Raw genomic sequence first — 25,994 nt, 5'->3', positions numbered from 1 at the left:
TGATGTTTCCACTCAAGTCCAAAGACAGGGAAAAATGGATATCCCGGCTCTAAGGCAGTCAGGCATGAGGAATTCCCTCTTATTTGAGGGAGAGTCAGCCCTTTGTTCTATTCAGGCCTTCACCTGATTGGACGAGGCCCACCACACTAGGGAAGGCAATCTGCTTTACACGGTCTGTTGATCTAAATGTAAATCTGAGGCAGAAACCTCCTCGCAGACATACCCAGAATCCTGTCTGACCACATGCCTGGGCACCCCATGGTCCAGTCAAGTCAACACATGAGATTAGCCATCACGCGTACACAGTTGAGAAAACATTGCATCTCCACCCCAGACATGTGGGCTGCTCTGTCCCCAGTGCTCAGGGACCTGGATCTTGAGGACTTCTGGGGTTACTTCTTGGCCTCCCAGCACCTGCAGCTCACAGTGGGCAAGACCCTGGCTCAGAATAATGTTTTCCAGGTGGTGACCTAAGAACACTACAGTCGCTTGAGATGTTAGTAAGCTTCCCCCCCAAAAGCCCTCTGAGGTCAAATCAGCTCTGAGGATCCCTCCCTGGAAGGCTCTCGCTGTGCAGAGGCCTGTGATGTCTCGGAGAAGCTTTTCCAGGATTCCCAAACGTTTGTACCTAAGGAGCCCCTTGTAAATAACACTCGTAGCCATGAGTGGGAGGAGGAAGCTAGCTTGAGAAAGGCTGGTCTGAAGGTGAGGCCCCACGAGCTTGGGGAGGCTCTCTGTTGGAAACACCTTGATGCCCATTTGAGGATACGGTGATGAAGCAGACTCCAGGGGCACCTGCCCCTGCTTTGTCCCTAGCGTGACACCTGGATGACACTTAGATCCTCCCCACGTGAGTGGCAGGCCTGCCAGGAGGTGGGAAGTAGCCAGTGTCCTGGCTGGTGTCACACTTAGTGCTGGTGGGCAGCGGGCCCCTGCATCCCAGGGAGGGCGCCCCACTCTGTCTCAAGCTCCTGCCCTGGGTCACGCGTGGCCCCTTCTCCGCCCACAGTGAGATTCAGGGGAGTCCTCTCTGGGTGAACGCTCAACTCCCTCGCTTGCTTTCTGTGGGATGTACAGTGCTCCCAAGCAGGGGAAGCAGCTGTGGGTGACCGGGACCCTCCCTCCCCAGTTGTTACGGAGCAGGCCTGGGGCCAGGCTCCCTCTGAAGGTTTTCCTGAAGGTTCCTTCCCTGTAACAGGTGTCCAGCGGCCACTCCCTCTTTCCCACGGCTCACTGTGCTTTGTTTTCCTTTCTGCAGCATCTGCAGCGCACTTCATCTACTCAGGAATCCTGCCCTCCCAAACCTCCAAGGGCTCATGAGCTCAAACTATTGGTGAAGAATATCCGAGCCTCGCTGATGAGCCATCCTGGTGCTTCAGGTGGGTGATGGCGCTGCAGGGACACCCAGGTGAGGGCAGGGCACCCGGCCGGCTGTGGATGTGGCCGTCGGCAGGGTGAGCAGAGGGGAGGAGGTGCCTTGTGGGTTGTCCGTGGCCTTTGCTTCCTCCTGTGGAAGGGGGTGCCACGTGGGGGGATCATGGGTGTCCGGCGGGCTTTGGGTCCACCGGGGACCCTGAGTTGCCCAGAGACACTGCTGTGGAGACAAGACAGAAACATTGCAGAGCCGGTGACTCTTTCTCGGTGGTTCCGAGTCACTGCCGAGACCCCGGATGCCGAGTAGCCTGGGACCGGACACATCTTTCCACTGTGGTGTGGTTTTGGCTAAGAGTAGCCATGAGTTCTTTGTATTGTCTGAGAACATCGGGGTTACTTATGATTATTTGTGGGGAGTTTCCTCCCGTTCCAGAAGTGCAGGTAGAACACACTGAGCTACCTAGAAACTCTGCGAATGAAGCTGGGTATGGGTGGTGTTTTGGTAACTCACACCTCGCCCCCTGAGGCCACGCCGCTTAGCAGCCGGGAGGGGCTCCCGGGACCCAGTCGGCCAGGGTTGGGGGTCCCAATTTCTAACCTCTGCCAGCAGGTCCCCATCTGAGTCGGAGTCTCTCCTTGAAAGTGACTGTGGTGATTAGTAAGATGATGTGTGTAGAACACCGAACACCACCTGGTACACGGTAAAGGGCCAACACATTCCAGTCCTTTACCATTGATTATTGATTACACAGTATATTCACGGCTTTCTGCCATGGGGCAAGCATTGCCTCGAAGCAGACACAACTGTTCACTAGTGAAATGTCCTGTTATCTGGATCAAATACCTCAAAAAGTTTTGACTGAGCTGAGTTAGGTATAAAAACCTACATCTTTGTAAGAGGGAAGTGGGTTCTCTGTGAGGTATCCCCAAATTTAGCAGTTACCCCAGATGCCCTTCCTTTTCCAAGCTGTTAGTCTTGTCCAAAGTGGGGCCCACATCCCTGCTGGAGTAATGTTGCCCCCAGGGAGGGCTCCCACCAGAGAGCTGTGCCCACAGTCAGAACCGAGGGGGGAGCAGGGGCACTTGGGGCAGCCCGGGGCTATGGACATCCAGTGAGAATAGAATCTGTAACCCCAGATGAGGTGCTTTGAGAGTTTGTAAATGGCAAATGAAAGGAACACTGGACCCTCTGAGCCAAGGGTCCAGTGAGCCAAGACCAGACATTTAATTCAGCCTTTCTTTTATATGCAACTAGAAAACAAAAATAAAAGCCAATACGGTGCCCCTCTGTTTGATTACAGGCAACATTAACCCAGTATGTGTAGTTCAGCTGAATGATCCCGTCCAGAAGTTCTCCAGCACCCTCTTGAAAAACACTACCACCCTCACTTGGGAAGAAGAATTCACCTTGTGCGTAAGGGGCCCGGGTTTCCATGCCCACACCTACTCAAGACTGCGAAATTCTAAAACCATTCTGCAGCACTGTTCATACAAAAGAAGGGAGGGAGGGAGGAAGGAAGGGAGGGAGTGAGGGAGAAAAAAAGAAAATATAAAAAGTTAAAAAGAAGTATATTAAGCGTCTGAGGAAGCTGTAAGTCAGACATGGATTTCTTTTTGAAGGCAGCTCTTAGTATCGATTCACTCCTCACCAACACACCCACGCCCTGCTGTGACGAGAGATCTGTTGTTGGGCCTTCCACTTGCTTTAGAAACACACACCATCCAGAGCAGAATGGAAGGAAACTTCTGATTGATACCAAAATCTGACAAAGAGAACGGAAAAAGGGAAAATTATAGACCACTTATAAATTATGATGTAGGAATTCTGAGTAATGTATTATCAAATAGAATCCAGTAGCACATTAAAAATAATACACCAAGACCAACTGAGTTCATACCGAAAATGCAAGGATGGTTTAATGTGAGGAGATCTATTAATGAAATCCACTGTGTCACTAGATCAAGGGAGAAAACAAACTTATTATTTCTCTATATGCCCAAAAGATATTGTGACATTTAATAACCATTTCTAATTTTTAAAACTTAATTAGAACAAGATTTATGGTCACTTTTTTCATAAGATTAAAAAAAAAAAATCACTGTAAGTGATAAGTAGTAGGAACAGTCCCGCTAAAGTCAAGAGAAGGATACCCACTGTTTTGTTCTAGAAGTACTAGTTAATGCAATTAGATAAGAAAAAGAAATAGTACACAAGTAGTGGAAAGGAAGAGGCAAAACTAATCATTACTTGGAGATAATATTATTGCATACTTAGACTACTCCAGAAAATCAATTGAAACTATTTGAAATAATGAATATAGGGTAGAAATAATAATATTATAAAAACTAATATAAATAATATTTCAGTAAAGTAGCTGAGTACAAAAATACAGAAATCAATCACTTTCTGGTACGTAAACAATAAATAATTAGAAAAAGTAATGGAAGAAGGTGTCCCATATATAATATAAAGAGCCTTTATAAATTATTAATGAAAATATGGGCACTCTCTTAGAAAACTGGGCAAAATTTCTGTACTAGAAAAGCAAAAGTAAGAACTGTAGATAGCTAGAAACATCTGAAAAGATGTTCAATCTCAGAAATAGCTAAAGTAATGCAAACTTAAACAAAAGAGATTGTTTTTCACCTTACAGGTTGGTAAAGAAAAAGTGCGAAAGGCCAGTGGAAATACTGTATATATTAGAATAATCATTCTGGAAGTCATCAATATGTATAAAAAAAGAAAATCTCTTATATGCATGTACCTTTTGATTGGCAATTGCTCTTTTCCTAAGGAAATAACCACACAGTGTGTGCAAAGATATATGTGTGAGGATATTTATCTCAGGTTGTTTATAATTACAAAATATTGGAAACAACCCATTATTAAGGGTTGGTTATTAAGGAATTGGCTGAATAAAATCTCTTAAGGCCAGATAGTGGAATACTAGACACCTATTAAAAAGGATGTTGCTCTGTAGTTATTGACATGGAAAGATGTCCATGATATCTTAAGTGAAAAAAATAGGTTACAAAGGAGGAGGGAGGTATGTTATGTTCTATATTTGTTTTCAGACAATTATATGGCTATGTCTTTCAATACAGTACCTACTAGCCACATGTAGCTCTTTAAATTTCAATTAATTAAAAGTAAACAAAATTAAACCCAGTTCCTTAGTTTGCAGTGGCCTCATTTCAAGTTCTGAATAGCCGTATGTGGCTAGTGGCCACCGAATTTGATAGCAGCTCTACAGAACATTTCCACCATCATTCAGAAAGTCCCATTGGATAACCCTAGGAGACTAGTCACCAAATATTAACAGTAACTATTTCTGGATGGTGAAGTTGCAGATAATCTTTGTATTTTGGTTATATATCTCTGCACTTTCTTAAATATTGATGGTGATTTGCATTCCTTTCTATCATCAGGAAAAAAAATACTATTTCAAGAAAATAGTAAAGCATTTTTAAGGATTCATGGCCCTTCTTCCTTTCCACAGTGAGTTGAATGCCAAGTCAAGGGAGTTGCACCTGCAGATTTCAGAGGATGGGCAATCCTCAGAAGGTGGGTGGTCAGTAGGCGGACGGAGACCCCGCTCTCTGGAAGGGTCATCCAGCGGCCCTGACCAGGGCCTTGGGGTGGGGAGGGCGGGAGACCCAGCAGAGCCTCGGCCCCTCCCCCTAAGCCACTCCAGGTCTTCCCAAGGGAATGTTTGGTTGAAAGTCCATTCTGTTATTAGCAAGGTCAAACATTGTGGGAAAGAGTGTATTCAACTGGTTCTTTTCTTTTTCTTTTTCTTTTTTTTTTTTTAAACAAATATCCAAAATCTTTTATTCAACAGTTCTTGGCTTAGAGCAGTTCTCAACCCTCTTAGCCTTAATGGACCTTTTACTTTTTTCTTTTCTTCAGTTTTTAATTGTGTTGATACATATAACTTAAAAGTTACCATCTTAGCAATTTTTGAGTGTAGAGTTTAGTGGTATTAAGTGCATTCACATGGTTGTGCAACCATCACTGCCATGCATCTCCAGAATTCATCTTACAAAACCAAAACTCTGTCTGCATTAGACACTCACTCCCCAGGCCCCTCCCCCAGCCCCTGGCCCCCACCCTTCTTCTCTCTGTCTCCATGAATTACAGCTGACTTTTCCGTATAGAATAAGCCACAGCAGCTTAACTTGGACACATGCTTTAGATACAAGTCAGCAACAAATAGAGGTAAAAATCACTAAAGTGAACATGGACCTGTGTGTGTATGTGTGTAAATCAGTAGTTTCAGTATTTGTTAGGTTTTTAAAAATCCCTATGAACGTACCAAAATTGGGAGAGGTGACCCTTCCCTGGCTTATTCAGCTGTGAAACCAAGCCATCTGGTTACCTCCTAAAGTTACAGAGGCATGGGAAAAAACAATTCAAGCTCCTAGTTATTAGCAAGGATTTTTGAGGCACTTTCCCTGGTTCTGTAGTCTAGAGATAACTCAGATGCTCCTGAGATAAGAACTGACATTCCAAGAGAGGGCGTGTGGTCTGAACACAGGGCGGAACCACTGTTTGCCTAATCCATTCCTGGGGCACCACCCCCACTGGCTCCATTGGAATTTCATTCCAGTCCAGCTTGATGGGATCTATGAAATTTCAAACTTAAAAAAAAAACCAGAACAAACAACAACCATATAACCTTTACTCAGGCTCATATATTTTTAACATTTTGCCCCATTTCCTTTATCATTTGTACTCACAATTGCTGGTTGCTCTCACTTTGCTCTCTGTCTGCACACACACACGCACACACGCGCGCACACGCACGCACGCACACACACACACACGCACGCACACACACACGCACACGCGCACACACACACACACACACACACACACCCCGAGGGTAAATGTGCACCATGTGAGTGTAAGTTTCGGGCATCCTGGCCCTTTACCCTAAATTCTTTAGTGCGTATTTCCTAAAAGTAGGGATATTATTTGTCCACAGCACAGTTACCAGCTTCCTGAGTTACATTGGTCCACTTCTTTACTGCCCAGATTCCAGTTTCCATCAGCCAAGCCCCTGAGGTCCTTCCTAGCGGTATTTCCCAGTCCTGTGTAGGATCAGATACTACCTCTTGATCGTCACATCTGTAGCCTCCCTTGGTCTGGAACAGTTCCACAGCCTTCCTTTGTCTTTTATGACCTTGACTTTTCTAGAACGTTCTGAAACGGGAGCATTTCCCAGTGAGCGGGGCGCGTGTCCAGAGTTGGTTCTGGTTGCCGCCGCTTGCGGGCGTCCTGTTCCCATGGAGACACCCCCGATGCTCCCTGCTTGTCCCCTGTCTCTTTAGCTCTGTTGGCGATGACGACTGTCCCCTTGGATTTGTTCAAGAAGCAGCCTTCTGGGCCACAGAGCTTTACGCTGACCAGCGGGTCCTCCTCGGGCAGCTCAGCATTGGGTTCGGTCACTGCAGAGGTATGACGTCATTCTCTACGATGCCAAGGCCCAGCTCGACCCACTTGAGAAAAGGGGCATCTTCATTTATGTCTGTCAGAGTCTTGCTCTCGCTTCAACATAAAGCAAGAAGCTTGTCCGAGACCTGATGTTTCCTCCCAGGCATTTCTAGACGTGAATGGGATGCTTCCTGCCCAGGGTTGTGTTTCATTGTCTACCTGACATAACTTTCCATGATGCCCTTTCACGCAGGCCTAACCCAGAAAGGGCTCTTTTATTTCGTTTGGTCCTCCAGCTTTTGTTCCCATCATTATGTGCTGAGTGGCTGGGTTTGAGCCTGGATCTCATCATCCTGTGTCAGTTCTGGGGAAATCGGTTAATTATAAGTTACTTGTGATACTAAGCGACAGCTAAAGAAATCAGAGGTTATTGAAAGGCAGGCAGCGTGCCACGGCGGGGTGTCCGTCTGCACTGACTACAAGGCATGTAACCAGCCCTCTCTGCAGTTTTCTTACATCGAACCCGGTGAAGCGAAATCCTGGCAAATGCCTCCACCTGTTCCTGCTGCAAAGATAGAAAAAGACCGCACGGTGATGCCGTGCGGGACCGTGGTCACTACTGTCACTGCCGTGAAAACCAAGCCTCGCTTCGATGCAGGGAGGGCGTCCCCGCTGAGCTCCGGTGAGTTTCCTCCCTGCAGGAACTCTGAAGTCACGCCTCCCCTGTAAACGTCTTGCCTCTATAAACTGCAGAGCGCTGTAGGCTGCAGGATTATCTGTAAGAAAATGTCCTGGTACGGGAAGAATGGTAATTGGCAAGGCTTCTGCATAGCTTTTTTTTTCAGACAATTATCTTTCTGTCTTGTCAGACACATGACATGCCAAAGCAAGGTTCAAACCTGTAGTGAATTCTGAAGCTAAAATCTAGATACTAGATGAAATATCTCGTTACATTAAGTACTCCATGACGTTTACGTGGGGACAGCACACTATCTTGAAACATTAGATGTGCGCAGCCAACATAGAGTTTCTTATGTTAAAAATCATTCATTCGAAGGCTTGATGTGCAGTCATTTTAGATCTAGCCGAATTCTGTACCTGTCCCCATAGCCACTGCCCTGGAGACAACTTCTGTATAAGTGTATGATTTATTATTTTTTAAAACTTATAATGTGTTCCTGCCTGTACAAAAGTATTATCATCCCAGAATAAATCACTTGGCACTGTTCTTGAATGCAAAACAGAAAGTGAAATTCCGGTTTAATTAAAAGGTTTCTGAAATTTTATTTAAACCTGGGCTTCCAATGCCCGTCTTGGGCATTCCTCCCCTCCCCAAAAAAAGAATCAGAGAGGTTGTTAAAAATATCTTAAGGTTTGCCTCTTAACCTTTTTCAACTGCATGAAGTAGAGTTGAAGTGAGGTGTGATTTCACTTTCCGGTAACTGTAATGGTCAGACAGCTTTCGGCGGGCTGTTGTAATCAGGGTTTCTCCCGGGCAGAATCTCCCCTGAGAACACCTGTCAAGGTGAAGGTCATCGAGAAGGACATCTCCATCCAGGCCATCTCCTGCCACGGCGCCCCCGTCAGCAAGATGTTCTCTTCCTCAGATACAGGTAACGCAAGGCCACTCGAGATGGTCCCCGCTCAGCTCCTTCAGGCTCTGCCCTCGAGCCCCGCATCTGGTGAGAAGGACGCTTTTCCTTTTTAGAGTCTGGGGAGAGGTGTTTTAATATAGTAAGCGAGGAACTAGAAGGAGAAAAGGGAAATGCAGGTCGATGGGAGACCAGGGGTGGCGTTGGCATCCCTGCCTTAAGTTTTAGGGAACACTTGGACAAAATAAGCACAAAAAGCCAGCTTGTGCGTCACTGTGCAAAATTTCTGAATGTTATTTTTTCTCTTGTTCAACGTACTAGTTAACACGGATGTCATAAAATAAGCAGGACTCAGGGGACATAATCATAAAGGCAATTTATTTTGTCCCCCACCGTCCCCTGAAACCTGCTTAATAGGATTCGTTTCCCCTGGAACTCTGGATGCAGATTTCCCACTTTCATGGCCGCTTGTGTCACTGTCTCTTGGAATCAGAGCATAATCTAAATTTGGGGGTTAAATTTTCTCCCTTCGCTCACGTGTGACCTGCAGGCTGAGAAGGGCCGGGTGGGCAGCTTCTCCCCACCCCCGTCCCCTGAGTCCTGTGTCTGATCCTGCCAATGTCCAGGAGAGGACGGGGGGAGCAGGCAGTGGGCACGCAGCTCTCGTTTGATGGCTGCTGTCTTGGGATGGCCGTGTGTCCTCTGAACCTGGCGGAAGTGGAAAACTGCCTCTTTCCCTGGGGGAGCTTCCCTGGTTGTTTAGAAGTTGCAGGGTCCCCCCAACTGCAAAATCCTAGACAGAAGCAAGCTTCCCTCATTGGCCGCTCCTGGGGGCCCTTTCTCAGCTCTGCTTTGTACCACGGGGGCCCCTTCACCCCGGGCTGACGTCCCCGCTGTGGTTCCACCTCTGGTCTGTGGGTGCTGGCGCCGGCCCGCACCGTGCAGCCAGGAGCCCTGCAAGCTTGCTTCCTCAGGCCCAGCTGGCGCCTGGCCGGGCTCGCTGAGGACGGACAGAAGCTCTGGGCTCAGCGACCCCCCGACTGGTGTCCCAAGGCCTGGGACTCACAGCGCAGCCCTCTCCCCAGGTGTCCTCACCACGTCCCGCTCTTCCCCCCGCGTCGGCAGCCGCAGAGTTCTCAGCCGCTTGGTCCCTCGCCGCCGCCTTGGGAAATGGAGCATCTGTGTTTTTACAGAGATTTTAACAGTATCTTACATCCAGCGATTCCTAAAGGATTTCTTCCATTTTATCACTTCCAACAGGCCTAGTTTCTTGAAAGCAAATCCACCTCTACTTCCGAGAAAGATGCTGGGCTGGCCTTCTCTTAAAGGTCTTTCCAAACCCTCCTGGCATTGACCTAGACATTTTCTAGGAAGTTCTAAGTTGAGAAATTTTTTTCTGTACAAAAAAATTCTCAGGAAGTAAAATTTCCTTTACTACTTTGAGTTGATATCATAAATTTTTTTGTTGTTTAACTGAAAGTTATCATAAAATTTTATGTGTATATGTTTACCAAAAAAAGTTGATCTTCCTTTTGTGGGATATCAGTGTACGCTTTAAGTCGTTAAAATATATATACACACACACACACAAAAATGTAGCATCTGTTGTCAGCAGGCCGAGGCCAAACTGAGAAAAAGTTCCTGGTAACCTCCTGCCCCTTAATCCCATTGTCCTTTTCATTTTCCTGCAGCAGCAGACACCTTAGTGTGAGTTCCAGCATCAGCTCTGAGTGGGAGAGACCTGGCCGGGCATCTCAGCTCCGCCGCCCACCTGGCTGTCTCCTACCTGCCCCATTTCTCAGATGGAAACTGAAAGGCACCTCCCTCAGAGGGCTTGGGGTTAGTTACCTGAAATAATGTGCACGGAGCTCTTTGCAGGGCGCAGGTCCGTGTTAAGCACTCCCCGGATGTTGGCCCAGGTGTGGAATTAACCCTGGGAAGAAGCAGCTTCTGTGAACCAGCCCTCGGTCGCCCTGAACACTAGTTTTTGTGTTCGACCACTCCTGGGAGGGCCAGGGAGTAGCTGCGCTGCCTTTCAAAGTTCACAATCTCCCCAAAGCTCAGAGGTTTCTGTTTTTCACCTCAATCGAGTCATATTTACATTCATTAAAGTGCATGATTTGAAGCGCACACCTCGGTGAGCGTGTGTAACCACAGAGCATCAGCTCCAGACCCAGGCATCACCTGTCCTGCTCGTAAAGTCTCCCCAGAACCCAGCCGTGGACACTTTTACGTCCGGTCTCTGCTTCCTAGCTTCCAAGTCAGCGTGGAGTACTTGTGACAGGCCGGCTGCCCGCAAAGTCACTGCCTGGCCCTTTACAGAAAATATTTGCCAACCCCTGCTTAAAGACCAAATCCGTCACCCCGGAAGTTCCTGTCAAAGCCTCAGATTTTGTTAATGTGCTTCACGTCCGCTTTTCCTCCGGCAGAGCTACTGGTGCTGAACGGTGCCGACCCGGTGGCCGAAGTCGCCATCCGACAGCTCAGCGAGTCCTCGAAGCTGAAGCTCAAATCCCCGCGGAAGAAGAGCACCATCATCATATCTGGGGTCTCCAAGGTGAGCCGCGCGGCCCCAGCCCTTGATCAGCGCCAGCGAGTTCCACCCCCCAGGTGTCAGGTTACATTCCCTCACCTACGAGGGGCTATTCGTGGTATTTCGTTTATGCAGCTTATCCTGTTGAGGAAGGAAACGTGAACGTTTCTGACCGGGGATGCTCTGGTTGTTGAAAGGTGGGTGAATCATGTGAAGACAAATTATTGAGAGAGAAAGACCAGCAATGATGTCAGCTCCCCTTTGGGACAGAACCTCCACCCTCATGGCCGCCCCATGTTGGGGAGCTTTCACTTCACACATCACACATTTCCAAACCGTTTCCATTTTGCAGTGAATGTTTATGCCTTTCAGAATCAGAGAAACGAAGCTTGTTTTAAAACTCATCCTGATCCCATGCCTTCCTTCTCCTGCTCTGTGACCTTTGTCCAGAGCACATGGCGGGTGCAAGGCGTCCCTGGTGGACCCCGGGCAGGCAAGGGCCCACATTACAGACCCTTACTCTTTTTTTTTTTTTTTTAAGGGTTTTTTGTTTGTTTAAATTTTATTTATTTATTTATTTATTTTTGGCTGTGTTGGGTCTTCGTTTCTGTGCAAGGGCTTTCTCCAGTTGCGGCAAGCGGGGGCCACTCTTCATCGCGGTGGGCGGGCCTCTCACTATCGTGGCCTCTCATTATCGCGGCCTCTCTTGTTGCGGAGCACAGGCTCCAGACGCGCAGGCTCAGTAGTTGTGGCTCACAGGCCCAGTTGCTCCGCGGCATGTGGGATCTTCCCAGACCAGGGCCCGAACCCGTGTACCCTGCATTGGCAGGCAGATTCTCAACCACTGCGCCACCAGGGAAGCCCCCCCCTTACTCTTTTTAACATTTCAGAACAGGCAAGGAGAATGTGAGCAATGGAGGGGTGGATGGGACATTTGGTAGTTGGGAGGGGATGAGGAAGGTGAATTTTTGGACACGGAGGGTGGGTTGATACTTTGAGGGCATGAGAGGGTGGGACGGGAGGGCATGATGACAGTTGACCCCTTGGCTACTGGGAGAGGGGCCAGAACAGGTCCTGGGAGGTGTCAGAGGTGAGTCACCAATGTGGCTGTAGTGTCCAGGGGCCGGGTGAGTCTCTGGGCTTCCTGTGTGCGCTTCCAGAGGCGGCCAGCAGGGGGCGATGGCGTCTCTGGAAGCGCCTGGCCCAATGGTTGGGTTTTCTTTAGGATGAATAAATAAATGAGTGAAATAAGGACAAGGCTCGTGACCGTCTCCTCCTCTGTGCCTTCTCTGAGATTTTATTCTAGATCATTTAGTCCATCCAACCGACTGCAGTTAATATCTTTGCTGATGATAAAATTGTCCCAAACTGAGTCAGCGGGCACTCCTGACTTGGCTCAGAAAAGGGCAGTTGTCACCTGTCACTTAGCAGACTCTCCTGTCCAACTGCCAAGCAGATCAGGAACAGCAGACCGGCCCCCAGGTACCCCCGCCACGTCCCTGCAGTCACTTCCCTGCCCTCCAGCGAACCACTTTCCCAGCCCCCAAGCACTTACATCTCTTTTACATGTAAATATAACTCTTAGGATACAAAGTGCATAGCGGTCACTTCCTCCTTGCAGGAAACACAAAAATGCTGTAGGAACACAGGTTAAAGATAAATCGAATCTGGCACTCCAGAGCTCACATCCTCTGTCACCCTGTCTGCCATCCCATACGTAGGAAGGATGCTCTTCCCCCAGACCCCTCCAGCCTGCGACCTCGGGCCGACCCTCTGCCACAGGAGACCTTCGTCCACTGCGTTTCAGCCCATGCTTCCCTTAGCTGCCTCCTTGGAGGGCCGGGGCGCCTTCTGACGCTGAAACCGCCAGCCAGGATGTTCGGACCGGGCTGCTGAGGCTTTTCCTCGCCCGCAGCTCCTTCCAAGTATCCTTGGCATCTTCCTTACCGTGACTCTGTCTCTCGCCCCCGGGTAGACCTCGCTATCTCAGGACAACGGCGCCTCCCTGATGCTGGACTACGCGGCCTCCATGGACAGCACCCGCCGGAAGGATGGCCCGGGCCAGCCAGGGGCGGCCGTGGCCGCTGCCCCACCCGAGGAGGAGGAGGAGGAGGAGGAGGAGGAGGAGACCCCAGCAGGGGCCCGGCTGGCCCTGGAGCCCCAGGAGGCTGAGCTGGATTCCTGGGACTCGGAGAAGGAGCCACCGGCCGGGGCGTGGGGCGGCCAGGCCCCGCTGGAGCCCGCTGGGGATGAGCGGTCAGAGAGCTCCCTGAGTGTGTCTGAGCTGGAGCCGGGCGCTTCCCAGAAGCGTAAAGGTACCAGCCCCTCCCGTGCCCTCCCTGCCCATGCCCCCTCACTCCCCACCACTCCCCACCACCCCGCGGCTCTGCTCTCCTACTAGTCTCCAGGCTAAGCAAGTTCTCACCCTCTGCTTTCCTTCCCTTCTCCTCTACAAGGGCACCCCACCCTCAGCGCCCCCACACCTACAGGAACACCTGCGCTGAGCATCTGAGCCCATTTAGAGCCCACGGGCAGGGGTAGGGGGTGCGGGCTGTATTCAGAATCCTTCCGAGTGTGAGCGGCCGGGTCACCTCTCTTCATTGGTGGAGGCAATTTGTGTTCATGGCTAGAAGCGCCCCTTCCTCTGTCTGGGCACTCCTCCCCGCAGGGGTAGAACTTTCCAGAGCATTGAGAGGGGTCACCGAGAGCCATGTACCACGATGGAGCCAAAGAGGCCAGCCGGGCAGAGACCGGGGTTCCCTCAGCTGCGGAGATGGGTACCCCTCCCCTTGTGTGCCTCTCAGACTCTCCCCTCCAACGGAAAGCAAACCAGACGTCCCCACTCGACCCTAACAGGGTCCATGGGGAGATGAGCTCCCTAGAAAATTAGCCGATTAACTTAATATGTGTGCAGTGGTGAGGGAATCATTGCATTAGGAAAAGCGACTGTTTCCCATTAGCGCTAAATCAGTGCTCTAAATCTGTAAATGTCTTCAGCGCGTGCAGTTTTTCCCAGACGGTGCTTTGGCACGATGGTGACCTGAAGATACTTGCCGAGGGAATATAGTCCAGAGGCTCGGGCCAGTTCTAGATGTGAGGCTTCAAGACTCACTGAGTCTCAGCTCCCTCCTCTGTGAATGGGGATGTGCCCACCACGTGCGCCCACCTCCCCGAGAACCCCACCGGCCAGGCGGTAATAGGAGAGCCCAGTGCAGAGGACAGGACGGGAGAGCCCAGGCAGGGGCCGGAGCCAAACCAGCAGTCCTGGGTGCAACTCTGCACCAAGTCCCGGCTCCCCCGCGAGTGTAGACATTAGGAATCTCGGCCACTCGGGTCGGGAAGCTTGGAGCTGCTCTGCCTCCTGCTGCTCTGTCCTTGGTGCCGCGGACCAGTGGTTCCTGCGCGGGGCGATCGTGTCCCTTCCCCGGGGGACACTGGCCATGGCTGGAGACCGTTTCAGTTGGCACAACTGGGGACAGAGGGTGCTGGGGCTTCAGTGGGTGGAGGCCAGGGGTGGCGCTCAACACCCCACCGCAGCATCACGTGGCCCCAGTGTCCACGGGCCCGAGCCGAGAGCCCCGCCGGGGAAGGTCGGCTTCCTGCCTTGCCCTCCTCTTTCCCATTCGCTTCCTGGGCTCCCCCATGACCCACCCCCTCTCCGGAGCAGAGCGGGACAGATGGGGTGGAGGCAGAAGAAGAGGAGGGGAGAGAGGACGGAGCAGGATTCCTGGATGTGATTCCCAGACGCTGCGATGAAGACTGGACTCTGTCTGCCCGCTGCCCGGTCCTGGCACCTTATCCCTAGGGCCCCGTCGGGTGGCCGGGAGCAGCGTGGGGGTGAGCCCTGCCCTCTGTGGTGGCTCCCTGGCTTCTGTTGTGGAAAAGGTGGCCCGGCTGCTGGTCCACAGCCCGGCATGCGCCCCCCGGCCTCGGCTTTGTCTTGGGGCCAGAGCAGCCCAAGGGGGCTCACCGGGACCTGAGGAAGGCAGGTGGGCGCTGGGCAGGGTGGGGTGCAGGTGGGCTGCCCCGTCTGTGACCTGATGGACCAGCAGCCCACCTCCTCTTCTCACAGAACCCGCCCCTCCCTCCTGCCGTCCGTTCATTCTGGAAGGCCTAGCCTCACCACCCCAGGTCCGTTCCGAGACCGCCGTTCCTTCATCCCGTCCCTCCTGCCCTCCCTCCCTCCCTCCCTCTGCTGTCCCTTCTGGGGAGCTCTTTCCCTTGGGTTTCCGTCCTTGCTGTGTCCTGGCCACCCTGCTCCTCTCCCGTCGCCGGCCAGGTGGGTGACACCCTCACTCTTGGGGACCTGGTGCCGGCAGGCGTGCCCTGTGCTGCACCCTGAGGCCTGGCAGCTGGGGCCGCGCGCGGACGCTGAGCCAACAGTCATGCACCTCGCTCTTAGCGCTGCACAGACCCGGGAGTTTTTAAAGGGACACATTTGGCAGCGTTTTAAAAATTGCTTTTCATTCCATTGTTTCCTGAGAGATTTGCACTCGGTATCTCTACGAGATACTGTCAGAACCTTAGATGATTACGCTTTATGGGTACCAAATAGTTTTTCTTTTCCACCAGAATTTTTTCCACACTGGTGATCTAGGGGGCAGCTCTGTGGAGTTTTCTCTGCTTTGTAAACTGAAGCCTATTTTTCAGTTCAAGAACCACCTGCATCTCCTGTCATAGGAAGGAGTTGGCTCTAGCTTTCCAAGACTGCCTATTTAGAACTCCCCTGGACCTCTGCTGATTGGAGAGTCCTTGTTCCTTGTACATATGGTTATGATGCAGGCAAGACAGGAAATGCATTCCTCCAATTTGGTTTCATTTTTAGCTTAACAAAGCATTGATGTGCTGGTACAAATATGTGAATGTACTTAATACAACCGAACTCTACACTTAGAACTGGCTACGATGGTGCATTTTATGTTATGTGTATTTTACCACAAGTAAGAACAAAAGCATTGGTGGAGACTCTGAAAAATATTAAAAAGGAAAACAAAAACAAACTTTGCCAAGCACCCTGCACAGTAACGTCACGTGTTGTATATAACGCAAATGCTTCAAACTCTTACCGTCTCTCGTTCTGATTTTGCTGTTGCAAACTTTTCTTTTCACCTCTTCCTTCTCTCCATCTCCTGCTCATCCCCTTAAACTTAAGAGGATCGCTATGCCAACCAGAATTAATTGCCTACACAGTAAGTTATTTTTGTTTTTTATATATATTTTTTAATTAAGTATAGCCTTGCTATGAGAAAAGCACATATCATAACTGAGCCGGAAGTTAACCCCTCCCCCCCTTCCTTTTCCCTCCCATCGCTTTCCACTTTGACTGTCCCCAGATGCCAGTTTTCCCATCTTCCTCCTTCAAAGTGCCCTGGTCTGGTAGTAGAGGGCTATTGTCTCAGGGGAAGGCATCCCTGTGTCAGCTGACGCGACAAAACAACCTCGCCAAGAGATTCAGGCAGACCGACTCCCTTAATTGTCCTTGGTTCTAAAAGGTCGTCACTTCTGTAATTGGGCCTTTCGTGGTTCCCCTTGTAATCTAAAGCTGTTCTTTGGGCAACAAACTATAATTTATAAGGTTGCTTTTGGTCACTGTTTTCCTACCTATAAGATGTTAAGATGCATTTTTCAATGAGCAATTTACGTCTGTTAAACTGAGATGAGTGGGAATAAATTTGGGAATATTTGCAATATTAAAGCTATAATTTAGAATAATTATTTTTAATTCCTTCATATATTTGTTTATACCTTAGCCTTATGATTGTTTTTTTTATTAACCTTTAGTCTTATGATTGTTTTTAGAACCCGGGAAAGATTTTTTTTCTCTTCCCTGTCCCATCTAAGACTTTGGTTATTTGCCTTAAATTTCACATAACCTGTTTCCAGATCTTACCTTCAGGCATCTTTAAGATTGGGAGTGAGGTCTGAGTCTTGCTTCTTGCCTGTTGGGTGGATGAGGTAGCCCAGAGTGAAGGAGGTGGGCTTATTAAATCCAAACGGCCCCAGCTGCCTTGCCCCATTGATGTGAATTTCCCTATCAGCGAAGGGTGACAGATTCTGTGGGCCCAGAGTCAACTGTGACATACCAAACTAGAGTTCTTCTCTCGGTCAGGGTTCTCCAGGGAAGCAGAACCAATAGGTTCTGTATTTCAAGGAACCGGTTCGTGTTGACGAGTCTGAAATCTGCAGGGCAGGCAGGAGCTGGTGCCGCAGTCTTGGGGCAGAATCTCCGCCCCGGGAGCCTTCCTGTTTGTTCTCAGGCATTCAGTGATTGGATGAAGCCCACCCACCGCACTCCGGGTTGTCTCCTAGAGCTCAGGCACTGATGGGAGATCTGGACCACGTCGACCAGGAGCCTTCCCTGCAGCACTCAGCTCAGTATTGGGATGGAGTCACTGGGCGCTCTGGGCAAACTGGCCAGGAAACCGAGCTCCGATGTCCATTAGTCACGGCCGCCTACCAGCAGCCGAGGGGGCACTCGCCCGTCTGAGTTACGACCTCACACTCGCCTGCGGTGCAGCCAGATTGGCGTCCACTGAGCCCACCTGTGGCCCTGTCCTTCCGGCGTTACTTACCCCAAAGGTCGTTGTGCTTTATTGGCCAAGTTTCAATGGACGATGACATTTTTATTTAGTCATGAAAATGGAATAACCTCTGTTTGTGCTGGTTATTCTTCATGTTTGATGAGTTAATCTGTGGACCCTGGAGATGGGCTCACATTGCTAGAATGTTCTGTCCTACCCAGGCCGCCAGCATGCCTCTCGGGAGATTTACATCATTCTGGAGAGCCTGTCAGAGTCGTTCCCAGAGAGCAGGGCTCTGCTCTGCGATCCCTCTGAGAGCCGCATCCATCTCGCCCTCCAGAGGCTCCGCCAGCGGCCACCCGCAGACCGGCGCTCCAGACGCCTACTGGCCACTTCCAGCTCAGACGCCATCCTCAGCAGCACGGAAGAGCCAGGCTTGAGAGCACGGCTTTGTAGGGCAGAGCACGTCACCCCTCCGAGTCTCTGCTTCCTTATTTGTAAGCGAGAGATAAGAGCGCCCTCAGAGGTGGCTGGGAGACATAACCGGGGCTCCAGCCTGCAGATTTGCAAACCTCTGTGTCTCCCCTCACATGACTGTCCTCTGTCCAAGAAGCCCACGTCCCCATAGAAGCCATGACGAGTGGTGTCAAGTTAGGGGAAACGTGGACCTGGTGAGCCATGCACGTGACCTCAGGACGATGCACACCAGGGCACACGTGACAGCATCCGGTTCAGGCGGTGACGCGGAACAGGCAGAGTTAACAACACAGCACACCTGCTCCAGAGGGCGGGCGTGAGGACCAAGAACAGAAACACCGCGTTGCAGGCCTGTCGGGGCAGCCGTGGGGCTGGCTGGCTGGGGCGGGGATGCTGTTGAAACAAAGCACGGCCGGCAGGGCCGTTTAAACAGTTATGGCCAACACGTCTCCTCTACCAGCTCTGCTCCCAGGACGCAAGTCCTTGCTGTTTTATGTTAATGTGACGAGAACTCGAAGTTTAGGCGTTTCAGGTGCAATGTCATTTAAACGAGAGAAAGCGACTGCTCGGAAGTGTGCAGACTCCCTTTTTAAGGAGTTCTGAGCACAGCTGCCCCTTGCCTGTTCCTGTGTTCTGGTTTCTCGCTCAATCCAGGGTGCAAAGCCAGACCCTCAGAACCGGGTGCTGTGGCCTGCAAGGCTAGGCTGCCATGCCCCCGCCCCCCGGCCCGCACGGCCCTGAGATATTAAAACGCAAAGGGGCATCAGGAAACTATGTAAAAGGAAGTGAACGCACTGCTTACCTTCTGCCCTCTCGTCTGGTCCCAGGCGCTGACGTCTGTGTCCTTAGCAGAGTGTTTTCCACGTACCAAGTACTGATGGCGGTTTGACCAGACCTTGGTGGGTGGTGTCCAGCCCCAGCTGCATGTTAGAAAGACCTGGGATTTTTTGAAAGATGCTGATGTCCAGATGTCTCCCCAGAGCCCCTCACATCAGATTCCCCAGGGCTGGGACCTGGACGTCTGGAGTTTTTCCAGGTTGCTGCCCGACTCCAGCGTGTCTTGGGGCTGAGAAGACTTGCTCTAGCATCTGCTCTCTGCCCTGATCTTCCGCGGGGCGTCCAGGGTCCGAGGATAAACAGGAGGACGTGGCCGGTTCTTCAGGACCCTCATCTTAAGTCAGATCCTACCCCCCACCACCTTTCTTGTCTGTGTTAGATTCCTGGGGCTGCTGTAGCAAAGTACCACAGATGGGGTGGTTTAAACGACAGAGATTTCTTCTCTCTGAGTTCTGGAGGCTGGAAGTCCACGATAAAGGTGTGGGTAGGGCTGGTTCCTCCTGAGGCTACGGGGGAGAATCTGTCCCAGGCTCTCCCCCAGCTTCTGGGGGTTTGTTAACAATCTTTGTCACTCCTTGGCTTGTAGAACATCACCTTGAGCTCTGCCTTCATCTTCACCTGGCGTCTCCCTGCGTGTCTCTGTCCAAATTTCCCGTTTTTATAAGGACAGTAGTCATACTGGATTAGCACCTGTCCTAATGACCTCACTATAACTTAAACGCCTCTTTAGTGACCGTATCTCTAAACAAGGTCACGTTCTGAGGTGCTGGGGTTAGGACCCCAACGTAAGAATGTTGGAGGGACATGATCCAACCCATGACACCGCCCCTGCTCACACCTCAGACCTTGGCTCCAGACCCCAGACTGAATTTCAGCACAAGGACATGTATGAAATGGGCTTTGCAGATGGAGCCTTCCAGGGGAGATTCTCTTTCTGCCGGGTTTCCACATCCCTTGGTCTGCAGCTGGCCTGGGGGATGGACTGGTCTGTTCCCCTCTCCACACTTCCATCCCCTGCCCCCTGCCCCCTGCCCCGGGGAGATGGGGGTGGGGTGTGGCATTAGGGTCCAGGTTAACGGAATAGATCCATCAGACCTTCCTTCCTCTCCTCTGTTCCAATGTGACAGCCCCCCATTCACGTGCTATTTGGGGGCTCCAAGCTTAACCCAAAGCAGGTACCTAGAGATCAGAAATACCTCCTAGGTCCCCCCGATCTGAGGTAACCTGGTCAGGCTGGGAGGCCCCGGGACTTGCGATATGCTGGGACACTGACCGCTGGGCATCACTGCATCTGCCCCTGGGACTGGCCAGAGTCCAGAGTCAAGCCCCGTGGGTGGTGGTGACCCCTGCCGCAACACACCCTACCCGGTGGTTTTTTGAGATACGCTGCATCCTACAGGGATTTGAACGGCTCCGGGAACAGACCTTTCTGGCCCAAGGAGAAGCCCGTTGAGCCTAAAGCCACTGACACTTTTATACTCACCCTTCTGCTTCATCCCTTTCCAGCCTTCCTCAGCCCCCCTGTACACCGCCTCCCAGCTTTAGATAATGGTAGAAAATGTCCGAATGAGTCTTCGCAATAGGTTGGTTGTATCCAAAGAGCAAATGAAAAACAAATCTTTTGGACAGCTTTGACCAAATTAAATTCGGCCCATTCCATGGAGCTTTGAGCTTCTGCGTTCTGCTGCTTAACCCAGGCAGAGCAAGTAGGACACGCATCTTTTTTTTCTTCATTGTTAATTGGAAAATTTCTTTTTTTAAAAAATTTTTATGGGAGTACAGTTGCTTTACAATGTTGTGTTAGTTTCTACTGTACAGCAAAATGAATCAGCTATACATATATATATATATGTATATCCCCTCGGACATGCATCCTTAAGGTCAGGTCCAGTAAATGGCCTCTTAAAGTCACGGGCATGCTGTTTTTCCCGAGGTAAGTGCTGCTTATGCAAAGGTCTGTGGACAAGGCTGGGTCAGATTCCACAACTGTCCTTACATTTCATGTAGAAAAGCAAAGTGATGCCTTCCAGCCTCCCGTTTGGATAAACCAGGATGGTTTCTGCGTATGTCATAAGTATTGAAGTATTCTTTGGATCTGTCATGAAAAGAATGAATTGCCAAATTAGCTATAAAGCTCCTTATGGAGATGGTCAGGCCATTCTTTCAAAGTCATTAACACCTACATGCACGTGGTCATGGGTTTCACAGCCTGGCTGGAAGGGCCCCCTGATCCCCCTGGGCCTTGTTCATAGGATGTGAAACTAGTTTCTGAAAATGGAAGCAGGTTAGTGGGCTCTGGCCATTGATATGTTAGCTGGCATTTAACCTTTAAGGAGCCGTTGCCGTGGAAATCATTGCTGCTGCTAATTTTTTTTCTATTTCATATTCCACCACTTGACGTCATATACAGATAGGTCAAAGCAAACAAAATGGAGGGTTTTAGGTCTAAAGTGATCAAGTAACAGACATTTCACGTGACTTAGCCTGATATACACGTGCTGGATCTGGAGTTGTAAAAGATCTTCCTCCCCAGAAGAATAAATGTTATTTAAATTTCCTAAGGAAGTGAATACCGTATTCTCAGGGTCCTGAATTTGGTTTCAATAGCACGAGCATCCTGGGGCACAAAGCACTGCTCTGCTGTCTATACGCCTTCTTATGATGGGGAGTGGGTAAGGCCAGGGGAATCTCTAAAAGTCAGGGATCCAGATGCCTGCCTGGGAATGGGTTCCAAGTGACAGACCTGCTCACTGCGCCTTGGAAGCACCTGTGCTGTGCTCAGGCCAGACCCAGCTGCCTTTCTTGTGCCGACAGAGAGGCGTGCTGCAGTCACAGGCTGCCTTGTATTAGAGTCGCTGGAGGGACCCGCCTTCCTTCCTTTCCTCCTGGACGCGTCGCCCACCCGGCTTTTCACCGGCAGCCCCCCCTGACCCCGTGCCTTGCTCTTGCAGGAGGGATTTTAAGGAAGGGCGCGAAGCTGTTCTTCCGCCGGCGGCACCAGCAGAAAGACCCCGGCCTGAGCCAGTCCCACAACGACCTCGTGTTCCTGCAGCAGCCGGCAGGGCCGCGGAGGAAAGGGGCGACGCTGGCCCGGATCCTGAACAAGAAGCTGCTCTCCAGACACCGGGGCCAGAGCACCGCAAACAGCGCCCCGCTGGACCCCTGCCCGTAGGCCGGCGCGCCCCTCCTTCCCCGCGATGCTGCAGACGTGGACCCTCCGCCGAAACCACCCGCCAGGACGCAGCCAGAGGGTCCGTGAGTTGTGGACGGCCTCCCTGTCCCCAGTCTAGCTGGGTTTTTTCCAACAATTTCATCTTTTAAAGGGGAAAGAAAAAACTCAACAATCTGAGTCTCCAGCCAGGAGGTTTCCCCCGGAGAGAACCTACAAAGCCCAATTTGCCACCAGAAGCCACGACACCCGACGGCTTCACGGCGTGGGCGGTGCTCACGTCTAAGAGTTGAAGTTAAACGGGAGAAGGATATTTACCACTGTGAACTGTGGAACTTACTATAAGGGGCTGTGGACGGGCAGGTGAGGCGGACAGGCTTTGCCCTCCACGCTCTAACTTTGGTCCGTGCCTGGACCACATCACAGAGAGGAGGGCCCCACTGTGTCGTCACTGTGAACGGAATGGATGGGTCACCTCTCCTAATTGGCTGCTCAGAATAAAAAGTGCAGGCGGCCCTGAGTACTGAAAGGTGGGACGCAGGCAAACAGAAATTACCATGGGAATGGAAACACTGACAAACGTAGGAAGACATTTGCCTTTGGTATTAGCCATATAACTTGAAAAATTATGCAAATACTAAATATATCCTATGCATATTATGCTGAACACTTTTCTAAGTTTGCTTTGAGCCTATTTGCGAGTGGGAGATAGATAAATCCTTATGTGGTTTTTATATTTTTCTCTATAGCATCAGAGCTGTAATAATACCAACAGAGCAGCCAACACATGGAATGTTTCTCTCCCGTCCGGCCTCCTTGTTCACAGAAAAGCCAAAAGATGAAGTTAGGAGCAATAAGCCACAGCTAGAGGGACATGGGCACCACACATATATGGTTTTTATTCAGTCCAAGGTTGGTTTGCCAAATATTGCCCATAGCCGAAACAAAGTACTTTTAGGGCAAAAGAGGAAATTATGTCTCAGGTGTGAGTCTTAGGAATGGAAGTTTAATAACAAATGAGCCAAATGTGCATCACATTTCTTCTATGAGCTCTTCAGAATTCTGCTGTGTTTAGCAACTCTTGGGATGCCCTTGTTTTGATTCCCAGTGGAAAAAACAGTTAGTTCAGCACATGATGTTAATATCCCTACGTGTCTTCCAAACCACTTTCCTCATCTGTACACCGTTACCCTGGGGTTCATTCACAATTTTCACATTGTCCACTCCTTCTCGATGAAACACTTTTAGGAGACATGCTTATTAAAAAGCACTTGTTATCAGGGTGAAAGGTTTTGAGTAAGATTCATTTTCCTCCAATAAGATTTAAAGGCTATAATGAAAACTTGGCCTCTGTCACAGACGTGAAATTGGGTGAGTTCCTTCCTATAGCTGCTCTTGTGAATCCTTAAACATATATTTCAGGAGCAAGAGAGCCATGGATGAGCAAAAACCTTTATAAAAATCAAAATTATAGAATTTTTTCCTTTCCTTTTTTTTGAGAGAGAGATTAGAAAACTACATTAAGGATTTTATTATAAAATGCACATTTAAAATTCTTAGGTATCCCAAGAATTATCAAGTAACTGTAAAATGACTTTTTCAGCATAGTTTGCTTTTAAAGATTATACTCCAATTGTAATCACTGTAAATTAGCACCTGGTATTCCAAAATATAGTACGTTTCTACCAAGTTAGTCCCCATAGGCTAGTAATCTCTACTAGTCTTTTTGGAACCGATAGTCTCGTTAATGTTCTGTTCTACTTGAAGGATCACTGTTCTCTCTCATGTGGTCGACAGAACCTGTGACATTCCAGAATTAATTCTAAGAGGATATTGTGTGTTGAATTTCAGGCACTGATCAGAAGTAGTTAGTACAATTTGTTTTTGATTTGGAAATTCAGATGGACTCGATTTATTCAAGTGTGAAGGTGTCAAGAGTTTTAGATTCAACTTTCTCGCTCTAAAAAAAAGTCTTAGCCATTCCCATTCCTGAATGACCCCATGAGTGTTCTGTTCACTGCTTCATACCTTTACCCGGGGCTGTGCTTTCTCAGCTTCCTCGTGACTTGAAACCTCTTCAGGGTCCTGGGAATGTGTTGGGTGGGCTGCGTCCACCCCGTGTGTGAGAAGCACGTGGATTAACACGAGGGGGACAGTGTTGCTGGGGAGATGCATGTTTCTTGGTGTCTGTTGGATGCACGTCAAGAACCCTGTACATTTGAGTCAATCCCAGAGCTCACCCTCCAGACACACACACATAGTCACTGTCAAATGGCTTTTTCTGAAGTTACGGAGGACACTAACGTAGCAGGGAATAGGATGAGAAAAAAGAAGCGCAGGGTCAGGGTAGCACCATGAGAACAGGGGCTGTATCGATACTGTGAATGTTTCCTTTCCAAGCTGTTTATCCAGATCTGTTTTTTAATGGTGTAGGATATTTATGTCAAAGTAAATGTCATTAAGGCCAAACATCAATCTAGATTATACACCAAATGCAAGACCTACTCATTTGTAAGTCACCTTATTCCCTTACCTTTTCCACATGCTGGAGTGTTTTGAGGGCTTTTGTTTTTGTTTTGTCTTGATGAAATCTTTGCAGAGTGGTGTTTTGAAAGCAGTTTCTCGCGAGCACTAATGTTAATGTGCGTCTGTATGTCTGGAACCAGCTGGTCACATTGGTTTTAATGAGCTGTCAACGCTTCTCTTGGATTTGTTCAAGGACAAGCCTGTGTTCCTTGCAGAGGAATGAAATGGACCTTTAGGTGTGCGTGTATGTTTTCATGTAGCATCAACAGAAGTACCCATCTCATCGTTCCAGCTGAAAACCTGCTGTGAGGAAGAAGGTTTAGACCGAGCACTTTATTTAAATCAGGTCTCAAGTTTAAGTTCACAAGTGGCCCTCGATTCCTGGAGAGGGCTACCTGGCCTGCCGCTGCCAACCAGTCACAAGCTGGGTGCTTGACCAGGTGTTTGATTGTTTCACTGGCCACTCCTATAGAAGAATATTGCAGATTTGCTTCTTGAACAGAAAGGGAAAGATTAATTTACGCTGCTGCCACTCAATTCAGATGTTTTCTGAGTAACCATCTTGGCTCTCTTGAAACCTAAGAGTGTAGGTTGGTGGATGTTCGAAGTCAGAACATTTAACTCCATCAGATGAAAAACAGGTCTCAGCGCCGGCCTAGACCCTGACGCCAGGCCCTGCCTCTGCTGCTCCAAACCTGCGAAGGCGTGATGACCAAAGCAAGCGGCACAGGGACGCCAGCACTGCTTATCCTGCGAAGCAAACTCAGCTTACACCTCTCTGGTTCCTTTTTTTTGCGGCGGGGTGGTGGGGGGGGGCATTCTTACCTTCTGGATGAGGAGGCATTTGAAATACAACAAACTGCCCCATTCACCCAGCTGCCAGCTGGTCAGTGATGTGCCGTTTATAATTTAGGCTTGTAGCTTTTTTTTCCCCCAATATCATATCAAAGCGACATTTTTTTTTTTTTTTTTAAGAAGAAAATAAGAGGTTTTCCAGGTATGTGGAGAGGTTTGGCTTGATGACCAAGTGTGGTGATGACTTTACCCGACAATGATTGTATCCCTGGGAAGCACTTTAAAAACAGACTGCAGTCCCGCGCCAGGCCTGTGCAGTCGGGTTCATGCGGGGAAGGTGTGGCTGGAACACGAACGGTCTTTGAAGGAAATAAACGTGCCCATGCAACACTAAACATGGAGTCGTTTTTGCTGAGTCCTGCGCTGTCCCCAAAGTCCAGCGGCTTCTCTGAGGCTCCGGAATCCTGGTCTTTCTTTTGTCAGGCGCCACCCTGGTCAGCTGGCTAAACGAGGAGCCATCCTCCTAACATTCTTCTTAGGTGATTTGTAAGTCACTTAGCAGCCGCTTTAGGCCTGGGGCGAAAATCATTTACTAGACCGTCCATGTCTGCCGTGAACTTTCGGGTTCTGGCGAATTGTAGGTGCTGCCAGTCAGGGTCTGCTTGGCCTGGGTCCCCCAGTGGCCACGTGACCCTGTGTGATCCCCAGGGACCTTATGAGGAGTGCCGTCCCC

General features: G+C 49.8%; 1 protein-coding gene across 3 annotated transcripts in view; it reads left to right on the top strand.

The window, feature by feature from the left end:
* C2CD2 (C2 calcium dependent domain containing 2) overlaps window positions 1-25,656 on the top strand; it is a 60,984-nt gene extending 35,328 nt beyond the window's left edge. For 2 of the 3 annotated variants that reach the window (XM_059921611.1, XM_059921613.1), the window contains exons 6-14: window positions 1,259-1,379; window positions 2,676-2,784; window positions 4,875-4,939; window positions 6,709-6,833; window positions 7,307-7,493; window positions 8,311-8,424; window positions 10,833-10,960; window positions 12,912-13,251; window positions 21,723-25,656. In XM_059921611.1, the coding sequence (XP_059777594.1) occupies window positions 1,259-1,379; window positions 2,676-2,784; window positions 4,875-4,939; window positions 6,709-6,833; window positions 7,307-7,493; window positions 8,311-8,424; window positions 10,833-10,960; window positions 12,912-13,251; window positions 21,723-21,943 (1,410 nt within the window). In that variant the 3' untranslated portion in view covers window positions 21,944-25,656. The remainder of the gene's footprint in view (window positions 1-1,258; window positions 1,380-2,675; window positions 2,785-4,874; window positions 4,940-6,708; window positions 6,834-7,306; window positions 7,494-8,310; window positions 8,425-10,832; window positions 10,961-12,911; window positions 13,252-21,722) is intronic. The other variant, XM_059921612.1, reaches the window with a different exon arrangement.
* Window positions 25,657-25,994: the final 338 nt, after the last annotated feature.

Source organism: Balaenoptera ricei, chromosome 4 (assembly GCF_028023285.1).
Source record: "Balaenoptera ricei isolate mBalRic1 chromosome 4, mBalRic1.hap2, whole genome shotgun sequence".
Lineage (NCBI taxonomy): Eukaryota > Metazoa > Chordata > Mammalia > Artiodactyla > Balaenopteridae > Balaenoptera > Balaenoptera ricei.
This window is presented reverse-complemented; position numbering and strand designations above follow the sequence as displayed.